This window comes from Herpailurus yagouaroundi, unplaced genomic scaffold (genome assembly GCF_014898765.1).
Source record: "Herpailurus yagouaroundi ecotype Mexico unplaced genomic scaffold, PumYag 187, whole genome shotgun sequence".
NCBI classification, from domain to species: Eukaryota; Metazoa; Chordata; class Mammalia; order Carnivora; family Felidae; genus Herpailurus; species Herpailurus yagouaroundi.
Genome location: NW_024412418.1, coordinates 33,179,578 through 33,193,975, shown reverse-complemented (window position 1 = coordinate 33,193,975; position 14,398 = coordinate 33,179,578). Strand labels below are relative to the sequence as shown.

The window sequence follows — 14,398 nt, the reverse complement described above, 5'->3', positions numbered from 1 at the left end:
TTTAAATAGTTGGAAAGTCACTCTAAACCTTGGGTGCTCTTCTTTGGCAATAGAGAAAAACTGCCATAACAACAAACTTGGAAACACACACATCCCTAAACTGAACTGGCCCCTTGGCTTCTGTTTTAAGCCTACATCGCAAGTCAGAACGAATTAAATACAAATCCAGTTTGCAATGGTCCGTCACTAACCCGCCTCACTGGAAGGAGCTGGAGGCGTGTGGTTTGGAAAGCGGCCCATGGCGTCACTCCTGCTATCTTGGATTGCCAAACCAACCCCACATGGGAGTCCACAGCCCTGCAGCCCCTCGACCAGGGTTGGGTGGAAGGCCACTGTGAGCAGCTGCTGAAGCCCAGCCAAGGGCCCCAAACACAGGCCTTCTTCCCCCAAGGGCCTCCAAAGTCAATGAAGTGTCAAGGAACTGTCAGCAGGAGAAACTTTTCATAGGTCACACAAGCAGGATTGAGAGCGGACACTGGGGATTTTCCAAAGAAATGGAAAAAAACTAACACAGGCCACCCATGAGAATATATAGCCAGCAAGAAGCAGGAAGCATATCGGGTTAATATTTTAATCTGTTCATCGCCATTTTTTTTTTTTTTGCAAACCATTACACCTTTATTTAAATTAACTTTTTTCTTGCAAAATATTAATTTCATTTTTCCAACAAAATCTTATAAAGGCAAAAATAAAATCTTATTTTGGCAAATGTCATGAAGTTGATACTGGCAGCATATGGAGTTAGTTAAAAATAGACGGCAATTTCTAAATATAGTTAAGATTTTTTTTTTCCGACCACAGTCAAAGACAAATTTTCATTTAAAGTGTGGCCCCACCCAATGGAGTTTTTTTTTTCTTTAAACATCATTTTCTGTATGCAGAATATCATGAGCTCATGATTTAAATAAAGGGCCACAAACACTGTGCCTGGCTTGGCACAGCCTCACTAGAGGCTGGAAGTCAAGTCAAAGTCCTGCTGCTGGCCTTCAGGGATGGTGGGGGCACACTGCCTGCCCTCTGGCCACCAGACCCACGTCCTGGGGAAGCTGATCTAGGTTCTCCAGGGCAGGCAACAAAGCCCTATCACAGCCCAGCGTGGAGTCAGGGAGTTTTAGGTAGACACCACCCAGTGTGAAGTTTATTGCTTATGATACAATAAAAGGTGCTTCCTCTCACCTTTTCTGTATTTCAAGGGGTGTGTGTGTGTGTGTGTGTGTGTGTGTGTGTGTATGTATATATATGTGTGTGTGTGTATATATATATATATATATGTATATATATATGTATATATATGTGTATATATATATATATATATGTGTATATATATATATATATATATATATATGAACTTTTTTTTTTAATTAAAGCAAACTGTTCTGTTTTTCCCAAGAAGAGCCCTTTGCTGAGAGAACCCATGGACAGGTCTGGAACCAAACCTCTTGAATACACTATTGCCCCTAAACCAAACCCAAGGGCCAAGGTATGGACTTGGGCTCCACATGCCACCTTGGTGGAATCTCCCCCTCCAGAGCTGGTCACCAAGCCAGGTCAGGGACAGCTGACCTCTGCAGCTAAGGGCTCCTCTTCCCCCAGATAACATGCCAACAAGCCTAACACTGGGCTCCCCTGGAAGCACATCTCAAATGCAACCTTCACCTGAGTTCACTGGATACTGGACTGGCCTCTGCCCGCCCTTCTCCCCTACCCATACCTACCACCCAAATGGTACCTGAATCTGTATGTGCAGCTCCAAAATCCTGCATCCTCACCTTTCCAGCCACTCAGCCCTTGAGGTGAACAGTAGAAAATATATTCTGATTCTAAAATACAGCATCAGTATTTTACAGTGTGTATCAAAAGTGCCTTTGTCATATGTAAAAAGGAGTCTGAACTAAAGTCGGTGGGGGGCCGGGGGGGGGGGGGGGGGTTAGGACCCAGCCCTATAGTGAAGTTGTGGCTGCTCCTTCCTCCAGCCAGAACCCCTGCTGAGCTGGAAGGGGTTTCCTTGGGGGAAGGAAGATCAATCTTCTCGGAGGAAACTGGTTCCACTGGGCCCCTGGCTTCAGACTTCTCCTTTGCACGTTGGGTCACGGGTCAGTCACTGCCTGGGCTGGCAAAAAGCACAGGAGACAGTGAGAGCCTGGCAGGATCCCAGCCCACATCTGAGGAGCAGGCAGTGGGCATGTCTGCACACACACATGACAGGGAATGGCAGACTAACAAGACAGAGCAGCAAGAGCAGGGGGCTGGGGCAATACGGCCGCCGCTGGGGGACCCTCAGCTTCTAGAATTCATGGGCACTTGGCCTCACCCTCTCTCTACCCTTACCACTTCTAGAAGGATTGCCGGATGCATAGTGACCCCTGATCTGACAGGGCAAAAGGCCCGAGTAAAGAAAACCTTGGGGTCCAGTTCTGGCCCTGCCCTTCATTCACTGAGGGACTCTGTAATGCTCTCAGCCTCCATAGGTCTTGTTTTTTTAACCTAAAAACAGAGTGGTTATACCCACCTCCTAATGAGGATTTACCCTAACACGAAGGTAAACACAAATGTGGATGCACTCCAAAAAAAGTGTTAAAGACCTATCTCACAACGACAGGGGTGTCAAAAGCCAGGAGGAACAGAGCCTCTCCCCTGCCTCTCTGTGGCCTGGGGTGGTGTCACCAAACTCAGATCTCCAGGAGAAATCTACACACCCTACTGTGGCCCCAACAGGTCCCTGTGGCCTTTACAAAGGACATGGCTGAAGTATTTTCCTGTGGTTCTTCAGTCACGGGGTCTCCAATGCACACTTCCCAGGAATCTGGCCCAAGTAGACCAGTCTCTTCCTTCCACCCTCAGGCTGGCGGGGCACCCAGGCTGGGGGACACCTGCTGAAAATCACAACCCCAACCCAATGCACACACTCTCCATCCCTCCCTTCTCCAGACACCTAGAGTGCCTTGAGGTGGCCCAGATGAGTCCATGGTGATGGAAAACAAAGGCTCTGAACTTGCACTTCAAACTCTGGCTCTGACACTTACAGCTTCAACTCCTTGGGCAAGTCCCTCAAGGTCTCTGAGCTTCATTTCCTCATCTATAAAATGGGGGTGAGTATCTTTACAGGGTGGTTGTGAGGATCGAAGGAGATGCTTAGCACAATGCCTGGCACATAGCAGGTACTCAACAGGTACTAACTGTAAGTACATACAAAGGAAAGAGAGGGAAAACCCTACAAAATGCCAGTGATATAGAACGTCAGGAAGGGGACTGCAGAGACTTCTGGTTGGACCCTCACCTGTCCAGGTCAGGCAACTGGCCTCAGGCCACAAACTCACCATAAGACTGAACCAGACACTGGGGCCTCCGGGCTCCCAGTCCGGTGCCCCTTCCCAAAATCTCTCCCTGCCTCTTGTCACTAAATGCTCTCATGGGCAGGACCCAGAAAGAGTGGTGCCAGAACATTCTGAATAGCTGAGGGCCAACTTCACATTACCCTGGGTGGCCTCCCCATGAAGCTTCCCTTCTCCCTTTCCTGAAGTGATGAAAAGGGCAGTCGTAGTCCTTGCCCTTTGTGAGGCAAAGGCAAAGGGACACCAGAGTGAGAACCCATCTCCTCACTGGGTCCCAGTTTTCTCATCTGTAAACCTGGATTTTTTTTTTTCTAGTCTTCCAGTTCTTTAATTCTCTGGCCAAAGCCCTGAAAGGCCGAGCGAGACTAACACTTCCTTTCCAACACCCCCAATCTCAAGCTGCAGCCTGGCCTACACTGAGCCCTTGGGGCACTGGGCTCCCTGCGGAAAAGAGAGCTGCGTGGAAGGGGTACAGTTCTGGCTTCTATTTCAGGGAGGCAGGGGCTTGGACCACATACTCTTAACTGAGGTGAATCCACTGAGAATGGAGTTCTTAAAAACTATCCACCCCCACCCACCTGCCAGTCGATGTCAGTCTCCCCAGCGGCCGCCTTGCCAGCAGAAGGAAGTGTCAGCAGACGGTACTGTAATCAGCTCAGCAGCAGAGAGCAGGGAGAGCATGCTCGATGCTAGGGGAGTGGCAGGCCAGGCAGGGCTCTTACTTGGAAGGTGTTAGACAAAGGTGTAGTGGAGTCCGTTGCTTAAGGGGGGGTAAGGTGGCACCGTCCTGGAGGACAGGGGGGCTTTAGGCGGGAGGAGGGCCAGCTGCTGCGCTAGACGGGCACACAGGAATTAAGCAGGGCGTTAGGCTCCTTGTCTGCTCCTGCAGCAACAGACGCCCCACACATGGCGGGGCTAGAGTAGTGTGGGCCACACCACCCACCACTAACGGCCTGGGTGGTGTGCCCTGGGGCCTGTGGGGGCCTGGCTGGGACTGGCCTGCAGTTCCCAGATATGCTTCTGAGCTGGAGAGAGGGAGCAAGAGTATGGAAAGGCTGTGGCCAAGGTGGCCACTTGGTGCGGAAGTGAGGGAAGCCCTGCTAATTGCCTGCAGGGTGTGTGGGCATGCTTGCCTGCCTGCAGTGAGGAAGCAGAGATCCAGGTGGGTAGGGCAAGCACAGGCCAGACAGGAGGGCACCTTATGGTGGTTTGGGGGAGACTTTCCATGCTAGACCCTTCAACATGGAGAGGAGTCAAAATTACTAAGATGGGCCACAGGGAGCCCCCAGGATCATTTGGAGGAGGGGTCTAGGTGAGTCATCTACTGTCTCCCCAGCCACAGATGCCTCACTAACCACCTCTCAGCCCATTGAGCAGGTCTTAAAGGGAGAGAAGACAGCAGGGAATTCAGGGACTCTGCAGGATCAGAGCATGGGGGTGGGGGAGATGGAGAATAGGCCTCCCCTTGTCCAAGGTCACTCCCATGGCTTCTTCAGGTGCTGTTTAATGTCTGGTCCCCAGACCAGACTCCCAGGGCCAGTCACCTCAGGGCCCAGCAGCCCCAACCCTTGATCACTTCTAGACCCGCTGGCCAGGGTTGGAGGGCTGGTGTGTGTGTGTGGGGGGGGGGGGGTGTATTGTGACACCACTTCATGCTCTATGACCACTCCCTCCCCAGAAGGCCTGGAGCACACTTAGCCAAGACACACAGTGCCCTCTGCATCTGGGAACAAATCTTACTAAGTGAACCGGGAGGGCACACATGGGGAGGGGAGATGTGGGTGAAGGGAGAAGCCATGAGCCTCTTTCCTGGCTGAGAAAGCCTTTTACACACACAGACACGCACATGTGTGCATGTGCACACACACGCCTTCCCATCCCACCGTGTTTTTTCCCCACTGGCCAGCAAAGTCCACTTCCCAAGTCCTGGTCACTGGCATAGGCCACCCTGATAAAGTGGACAGTGGCTTTGATTTGGGGAACAAAGCAGGGGCTCCCTTTGCCTCACCCCAGCAAGAAATTCAAGCACCACTGCTTTCCTGCCCCTTTGTGAGGCCAGAAACCTTAGCCTTGGGCCCCCTGGCTCAGGGGCCTGAAAAACCTGTTTTTAACCCACATTTGCAGAGAAAGCTGAATAGCAGCACCACTCCCAGATTTAAGAATGAGCTAAAGACATCCTCTCCTGGGCCTCTTTCCTCTGACCCTCCTGAGCTCTGGTTCTCTCCACCACCTGTGCTGCCCCATCTCACCTCCCAAGCCCTGAGGGACAGGAGAACATTCCAACTGGCTCTCAACTACCAAGCCTGACACCTGGTTTTCTGCAGACTCCCTGACAAGCCATGCTGGACTCTGAGCCCAGGAAGCAGTGAGGGGGAGCCGGACTTGGAGGCTGGCATCCATGGCCTCACCTGCCACCTGCTTGCTGCGCTGGGAGGCCTCGGAGGCCAGAGCGTAGGAGATGTTGATGATGCGCTCCTGCTCCTGCAGCTGTGAGTCCAGGTTGGCCACGCTGTTCCGGTCCTGGCCTGATGTCGGCTGCAGGTTGCACATGCTGCAGGAGGGCCAGAAAGCAAGCTATGGGCCCCCACCATCCCTGGCATCTGCCACAGGAGAGGAGGGTCTCCCTGGCCTGGAGACTCTCACCCTTTGAGGGGGCATCAGATAAACACAGAGTACTTTCTCTCCAGACAAAGGTATATGTGCTTCTCCCAAACACCCCGTCACAGCTTTGTCCCTCCTTTGGGGGGATCATGGACCTTAAGAAGAGTTACAGCACTGGGTTCCTATTAAATCCTGAAGTGAAAAGGCTAAGCTAGCTCTGAAAGAGAGGCTATCAAATACCAGGTTTACATTTCTAAAGCTCCAGGGGCTGAGGGGACAGGAAAGCCTTCTGTCCTGGCCTCCAGGAAAGTAGGCAATGCATCTGGCACCTCAGAACAAGGTTGGCTCTGGTCTGGGGATCTGTGTGAGGAACTGAGAGGGCCACCCTTGGGGCTGATCTTCAACTGTGTCCACCTCACTGTCACACTTGGCTCCACTTCCTACTTTGCCAACATCACAAGACATAGATCTGGGGGCAAAGTGCCAGGATGGCCCTCTATTGAGGATTTCAGGACTTCCCAGACGACCTAGCAAGCTTCCTCACAGATCCACCGGTGCCGTGCTGAGAGCCAGCCTGCCCTTCGCAATAAACAGGGCTTACCTGAGTCAGAGGCCTGGCAAAACACGCACCCTAGTTAGCCTGGCCCAGGGCCCCTGCAGTTGAGACACCCCTGGGGTCGGCCTAGCAGGCTGTCAGGACTCGGGCATCATAAGAGCTGACCTGGAGCGAGCAAGGATGTTGCGGATCTTCTCGGCTTTGCGATACCGCGCCTGCAGCTCCTCAAGGCTGGGCGGCTCCTCAGGGTCCAGCTCCACGTAACGCTCGGGGATGGAGACCTTCTCTGGTTTGGACAGCTGAGGAAAGGACCGGGCAGTGGTGGTGGGGGTCTCAGATATCGGGTTTGGGACTTGCTCCTCTCGCCCTGTCCCCTAGCTCAAGGAGGAACATGGAGCCCACAGAGTTAAGCAACTTGCTGAGATCAACAACAGTCCACTGTGGAGTCAGGATCTGAACCTGGATCTGACTCCAAAGCCTGTGTTCCTTCTACCACACCAGACAACCTCCTATAGGCCAAGGGAAGGGAAGGGGAAGACAAAACAGCTAGACTGGAAGCGCTCCAGATTTAAAAATGATCATTCTCAATGCCGCCTTCAATATGAGCTGATCCCTGCCTACCTCCACAGCCACACTGATCCACTGTGCGGCCTCTTCCCCTGCTCTTTCCTCTGCGTGGGATGCTCTTCCATTTGCTCCATGCTTTCTGACCTTTTGGACCTCATCTCCAGAAGTCTCCCCTGTTCCTTACCCTCCCCCTTACCCCGGCCCCTGATACCCCCTCCTGTTTTCTGTTTCTCTCTCTGCTGTCTAGCGCAAGGACCTGGCACCCTGCAGCCCTTCAGCAAATACTCCTTGGATGGGTGGATGGACTGATGGATGAAAGAAAGTGATAATGCTTTCTGCACCTACAAAAGCTCCTCTGATCTAGACAGGAGGCAGCCGTGCGGTGTCTACTGCTTGTGAGAGGAAAATGTCCCCCAACTCCCTCCCACCGGTCTCTTACATGAACCCAGCAGCAACCTCAGCCTGGTGAAACCTTGCTTAGACTAAGAATGCTAAAGGCAACTTATGCATCCCAGGGAATTTCTTCCTCCTCGAACTACAAAGGGACACTAAAATGGGGTTGGTTGAAGCTTCTAAAAAGCTAAATCCAATCCCAGGGTAAATCTGGACTTGAATTAAAACCCATGCAGACCTTTCATTCTGGTGAAAGACGGTAAGAAATAAGCTCTTCTCTGTTATTTCCAATGAGGACAGATCCAGAGGAAGGAAGTAGATTACATTGTAGCAGGAGGGATTTAGGTTAGAGATAAGAAAGGACTTTTTCCCCTGGCTGGCAGGCCAATTAGGACACCATGAAGCATACTTCCGTTGCCAAAGCAACATGCAGAAGCTTCTTGTGTGAATCTGAGAAAGCATAGACCTTTGGCTGTTTCAGAGGTGCCAAAGGGAAAAGGTCTGAGGGCAGGGGACTGGCTTCATTAATCCCTGGAGCTCCAGCTGACCCCAGAACTCAGCAACTCCACAGGTGTCAATTTGTCCATACCCTGCTAAATCTGTCTTTCATGTGGGGAGAACATTTCCTGTTGTGCAGTTTCAGTGCAGGCCAAGTCCTCATACAAATATTTGTGGGGTATCTGTGGGCCACTGTGCACTTCATTCAACAGAATTGTCATTCAGGAAATATTTACAGAGCACCTACTATGTGCCAGGCCCTGTGCTAGGTACTAAGTGCACAGAGGTGAACCAAACAGCCATAGACACCATTCTACAGAGCTTACAAATGGCACAATATAGGCCACAGAAGACCGCCCCATGTCTTGAAGACCCTGAGTCTGTCACCCTCTGATTCCTTGCTCTTTCCTTGGGTAAGAGATAGTCCTGACTTATAGAAGACCCAGGGGTTTCTTGCTTTCCTAGGCCTGGCCAGTCATGATGCATTTGTGCCACCAGAGGGCAATAGAAGAACTCAGACCAAAGCTATGCAGGTCTCCTAAACTCTGCCATGGCTGGAAATTTCACTTGTGATTTTCAGACCTGCTCGCCTCCCACCCCCCACCCACACACCAAGTCAATTGCTCAAGTTGGCCAAACTGGCCAGTCGCAAGGCCAACTCCTAGTTTTCCAGGAAACATTTCCCAACAATAACAACTACCTCATCACATGCCTACTATGTGCCAGGCCCTGTGCTCATAGCTTTCTGACCGATGCTAATCCTCCAGGTAACATGCTGAGTCACTTTACTCCTCACCACAACCCATTTCATCGTTGAGGAAGCTGAGGCCCAGAGAAGTTAAATGACTTGCTGTAAAGTATAGAGAGAGACAGATTTTGAATCTGCATCATCAAAATACCTGGCTCTTTTTATTGCCTCGAGCTGCTATTCATACATTCTCCTGACCACTCTGAAGCTGAACCCCTGTCCCCATTCAGGACAACACCCCCCAGTGCCACTGGAAGGGTTGGTCAGGCTGCGAGCCCAAAGGCCGGTTCTCCTGGGGGAACATAAAGGAAGACCCTGCCCTCACCTCTCTGCTGATGTCCAAGTCATAGTCTTGAGGTTCCAGGTCCAACTCAGTGACTGGCATGGCCTGTACTTTCAACCAGCCATTCTCCTCCTTGTCCTTTCTTTCCCCTTGCATGGCCCGTTCCAGCAACTGCAGGTCAAAGTCCTGCTCACGCTTCCACTGGCAACAGAACAAGAAGGTTAAATGTAGTCACTTCCTGACTGCTAAAAGAGCCATGCTTGTGCCCTTTTGGATGGGGCTTGCAGGCATTGGGGTCCTTGGGAAGAGGGCCTGTGACCCATTACGGAAAAGCTGTGTGACCATGGACACCTTGCTGGGTGCTATAACCCTGTGTAATGGAGAATGAGGCCTCTACCCCTTTTATATGGCCTGATTCCAGACTGCTGATTTCTCTCTGATCTGGGCCCCCAGAAAATTCACACATGTACCTCCAGGGCCCAGTTCTAAGACCCATGACTTTAGACCCATAATGGTCTCCAGGGATACAGGAGGCTTCCAGGTCCAAGAAGGTGACCCCAAAACAGAACTTGGGATACAGCTCCAGAGAAGGGACTGCCCCTTCTGCTGCCACATAGCTTGTGGAAGGCTTTCTGGTTCAGCAGCCAGAAATGATGGAAAAACAAGCCCTGTGAGGCCCTGGTAAGTGAGTAGAATAGCCAAGACCCTCTCTAACTGGTACTCCCAAGAGGATACACTTAGGGGTGGAGGATATCGCACCCTCAGCAGGGCCAGGAAGGTCCAAGCAGGAATAGCTAAACTGCTATTTACCCAGGCATCTATTTGGGGCAGATATTTTAAGTTAAAAAAAGAAAAAAAAAAAAGAAACTATGTAAAGCTGAAATGCTAAACCAAATGCAACATATCCAAGGCTATTCCTCAGTATCAACTATGTAACAAATCATCTCTTCAGAGGGAAAACTAAACTGGCCATTTTAAGATTCAAGCACAACTACGCAACTCTGCAGGGGCCTTTCAAATCATCCCTGCGGCCTACACATTGCCTTTGACCCTGAGCAGGTTGTTGAGAGGAGGAAACAGGTTCAAAGGCTCTTTTTTTCTTGAGCAGACACCAAGCACATGCTTCTCCATCCCAGGTCACCTCCTCCCTCCCACCCTATACATCTCACAGAGCCCCAAATGGTCATGATTACCTTTGATGCCTCCTCAAGTCCTTCCCAAAGCCCCAAACCCATTGCTATACCAGCACATTTCACCCATTCATGCACAAGCTCTCAATATAGACTCCAAGCCAGTGTAATTGCTCTTAGGTGATGATTTCCAATTACAGTATGAAAGGATTAGGCATTTGAAGTTTCAAGGATGAAAAATTAATTTAATGATTCACAAAGAAAATTCACATTTTCTTACACGCTCACAAGTGCCCCAAATAGAGACAAGTCCTCATTTAAACCCAGCCTGATTGTTTCCACAAACAGAAAAAGTTCACTAGATTCTATGATGTATCCTGGGGAAGAACCACGCCAATCCATTATCATTAAGCAACACGTTTATTGGCGTTGATGCAGAGACTTACACAAGTCTTTTTTAAGAGAAAAATTACAAGATATTCAAGTTACGATTTTTAGATAATCTTTCTACATTTGAGACATCAGGTGGTAAAAGGTCAGTGTTACCCCCAAATGACATTTGCTTATAAAGTTGAAAAGTTACTGGCTTTGCAGCTTTTGAAGCTAGGAGTGTCCTGGGTCTTACCCCTTTGGTGTCTGTGCTAACAGCTGCAGAGAGGTCCTCTGAATACAGAACATAATATATCTCGCCATCCATTCAAACTATTAAATACTAGAAACACAGAAAGTTTTCCATAAGAAATTGTGCGATAGGACTGGAGGAATTAAAACTGAACCACTTTAGGATTGGTAGAATTTATTTAATCGTGTGATCTCTGAAGTCTGTGTCTGCTGTCCAGGTGTAAGGCATGGACTTGGATAAATTCATAATGCCCAGACCTCTGCCCATGATCATGGCCCTCAGGCAGCGGGGTTGGCTCAGCCTTACGGGGCAGCTTTTGGGTTAAGTGAATTATGAGTCAGTAGGCCTACATAAAGGGGGCAGCAGAAAGGTGAGTGACACATGGGAGTGCTAGCTAGGCTATGGAGACAAGAGCTGCTATTACAAGCCTGGTAACAAAGAGCACAGGCCAGTTAGAGAATGTTCAATGCAAATTAGAAGCTTCTGTAAACACAATCAGGCAGGATTAGAGAGGCAATGAGCGGTAACACTAAAAGCAAAAGAGCTTGTGCAATGAATTAGGGAAAGAACAGTCTGGCTAGAGGTCTAGGGAAACACGTGATTTCAAACAACAGGGAAAAGTCAAACGGAATGTTTCCCAAAAGGACTGAAGGGGACTGAGGGCAGGGTGCAGTTCCTGGAAGCACCACCAGGAGGCAGCACAGAGTCCCCAGCTCTCTAGGGACACCATGAGGCCTGCCAGCACCACAAGCTGTGGGAGACCACGTGCTCTCAGGGTTGTGGAGCACCACCCTGTGCTCAGTTGCTCCACAGGGCATCACTTAGAGGTTTGGGAGGCAAGTTGGCTTGGGCTCCCCCTCATCAAATCGTATCATCATCTTCCTCTTCCATTCCTGAACTCTGTACACCCAAGTCCTTGATTGAGCTGAGACTCCAAATGCTACCATGGCCTCTCTCAGGCTCGGCTTGGAGAACAAACTTGGGACATTTTCTCTGGTTCCCAGGCTCCTGCCGTGACATCCTCACTCCTTCTCTGATTCTGGATCACCCTCTGACCAGGTGACACATGTGGCCTGAGTTGTGGGCAAATAGCCTTGTGGGGTGTTTTCTGAACCATCCCGGTCGAAGGCCTACTCTCTCCAAGGTGTGACGTTCTTATGTTCGGGGAACTCAGGGAAGCTTTGCTCCTGTCCCAGCCCCTCCTGCCTGGACCCTCCTAACATACTGAGCCGAGATCTCCGGGGAGAGGTTGGCTGAGGTAGCGGGACGAGGGCAGGCCCGTCCTCTCTCCTTGGCTCAGCGTCCTCTTGCGCTCCCGGACCAGGGCCTTCTGGTGCCGCTTCATGCGCTCCAGCTGCTCCTCCGCACTCATCTTGCCCCGCTGATGGTCCCCTGAGTACAGACGCTCCAAGGCACTCTTGGGTCTCTGAGGAGCAGGAGGGTGAGAGACAGGGCAGCTAGGCTGGGACACAGAGGACAGCCACCCTGTGGCTTCTCACTCCCATTCTCTCTCTCTCTCTCTCTCTCTCTCTCTCTCTCTCTCTCTCTCACACACACACACACACACACACACACACACACACACACACTAGTTGGGCTCCTCTTAGCCATAGAGAACCCCTTTCTCTAAGCATACTCATGGACACAATACCCCTGACTCTCACAGGCTGTCTGGGGAGCACCACATTCTGCACATGCAGACACTGAGGCCCAGGTTCGTCCAGCTGGGCACACATACAGCACGTGATGGGACCAGAACTCAGGGTGCAGACTTCCTGGGTACCCTCCTGGGAGCCTGAGAGGATGCAGAGAAATGTGGAGGGTCCATAGGAAATGGAGAGAGCTGTATGATGATGCTCTTCTAGGTGGGCAGTGGAAAAGGTATCACTGAGCACATGATGACAGGGACCCTGAACTCAGCTGAGGTCATCTCAGAGGCCATCCCCGGCACTCACAGGATTGCCAGTCCATCCACCTCAGAGCCCTTCTCTCTGTGGGTGAGGGAGCAGTGCGCTCCCTGAGAACTTCTCAAGGTCACTCACAGGGAAGGTCACCTTGCTGCTTTCGGCATTGAGACCCCTCCGGAGTGTGACGTAGGGAGCAATGGTGGACGACTGCTGGAGCCTTGACGTAGACCCTGAGAGGCCTTGGTGAGGAAACAGAAGAGCAAGTGTATTTGTGATGGGGTGGACAGGTCACCAGCCCCTCCCTAATCACCTCCCACTCCTGTGAGGGGGGCCATGAGGACCTAGCCAACAACCCATTCTTCTTCTTCCCTAGGGCGAGGAAGAGCAGGCCCAGATAGAGGCCAGCCCAGGAGTGCTCTCTGTCCCCAATAGGGAACAATGTCCCCGGAGACCTGCAGACTACCCTAGTCTTCCCTCACATGCAGAAGACCTGGACAGCTTGGCAGGTAGAAAGGATGAAGGGGAAGGAATGTCCTTCATCCTTTCTTCCTGATGCACTACATGGCCCAACTTGGATGCCCTGCCTCTGTGAAGCCTTCTCAAATGCCCCAGCAGAATCTATTATCCTCTATATCCTTCGGTATATTCCTTGGTTACTGCACTGACCACAATGTCAACATACCTGTTCAACTAGACTGCAAATTCAACAATGCCTGGTTGGTTGAATGACTGACTGACCGACTGACTGAATAAATGAATGAACGGAAAGCAGCAGCACCAGGTATTTGTTGAGCTCTTAACTATGTAACAGGCAGGCACTGTGCTAGGTGTTTTATATAGATGTTGTTCCACTGGCCTTACTATGTAAGCATTACCTGACCATTGTAGAGATGCACAATCTAAGACTCAGAGAGGTCAAGGAACTTGTCCAAGGTCACATGGTAGGAATATCATCGGCCATGTGCTTCCCATGTTTAGGGTCCTAGAGCTTACAGAAATCATCTCACCCTGGCTGGCTGGAGCCACCACCTATGCTTTCTCCACTAACACCAATTCTTATCAGGGGTGGTCCCTGACATGTGGAAATGGACATCACACTGACTGAGGACACTGCTAGCATTTAGCATGTAGGGAAAAGAATGATTAATGTCCTGCAATGCAAAAAGAATCCTGAGCAACAAAGAAATGTCCTGCCCTAAGTGCCACTGATAAACATCTCTAGGCCACAACGAATTAAGGGAACAGTGCCCCTGGGCACAGTGCCAAGGGTTGCTGTGGCCCACACTCAGCGAAATCCAGAGCCTATGCCCTCCAGAACCAGCTCCGGCCATAGCATGCCTAGGAAGCATGGTGGGCCAGGAGTCCCATAACCCCACAAGTGCTAGAACCATAGCTGTGTCTCTCTCTGCTTCTGCATCTTGCCAGAGAAGGAAAGCACTTGACTGCCCACCATGGGGAGCAGATAGGAGGGGATCAGGGGAGGAACAGATGAAGGTGCATGGTCAGCCTGCTCAGGGATTCCAGGAGACCCAGATGCAAAAAGGTGGAGAGACCTCCCTTGAAGGGGATTTCTGAGGAGAGGGTCTGGCTACGGGGAAAATGGGGGATGGGTGAGCCTAAGGGCCTAAGTATGTTCCCATCTCCGTCTTAAAGAGCTAGGAGAGGACAGTGAGGACAATGCCCAATTGTTTAAAGAAAGGACTCGTGGAGTCTCAGAGTGACACAGAAGAGCAAAATCCCCCTGGAAGGCCTAGGATGGCC

General features: G+C 50.9%; 1 protein-coding gene across 13 annotated transcripts in view; it reads right to left on the bottom strand.

Annotated features, from left to right (window-relative positions):
* Window positions 1–1,342: 1,342 nt before the first annotated feature.
* PLEKHA7 (pleckstrin homology domain containing A7) overlaps window positions 1,343–14,398 on the bottom strand; it is a 220,096-nt gene continuing 207,040 nt past the window's right edge. For 4 of the 13 annotated variants that reach the window (XM_040495709.1, XM_040495712.1, XM_040495714.1 and 1 more), the window contains 7 exons: window positions 12,773–12,876; window positions 11,956–12,156; window positions 9,021–9,179; window positions 6,655–6,788; window positions 5,741–5,883; window positions 4,055–4,165; window positions 1,343–2,110 (listed from right to left, as the gene is read on the bottom strand). In XM_040495709.1, coding sequence (XP_040351643.1) covers window positions 4,065–4,165; window positions 5,741–5,883; window positions 6,655–6,788; window positions 9,021–9,179; window positions 11,956–12,156; window positions 12,773–12,876 — 842 coding nt within the window. In that variant the 3' untranslated portion in view covers window positions 1,343–2,110; window positions 4,055–4,064. Of the gene's footprint in view, window positions 2,111–4,054; window positions 4,166–5,740; window positions 5,884–6,654; window positions 6,789–9,020; window positions 9,180–11,955; window positions 12,157–12,772; window positions 12,877–14,398 lie in introns of those variants that run through there. The other 9 variants (XM_040495711.1, XM_040495715.1, XR_005796990.1 and 6 more) reach the window with 8 other exon arrangements.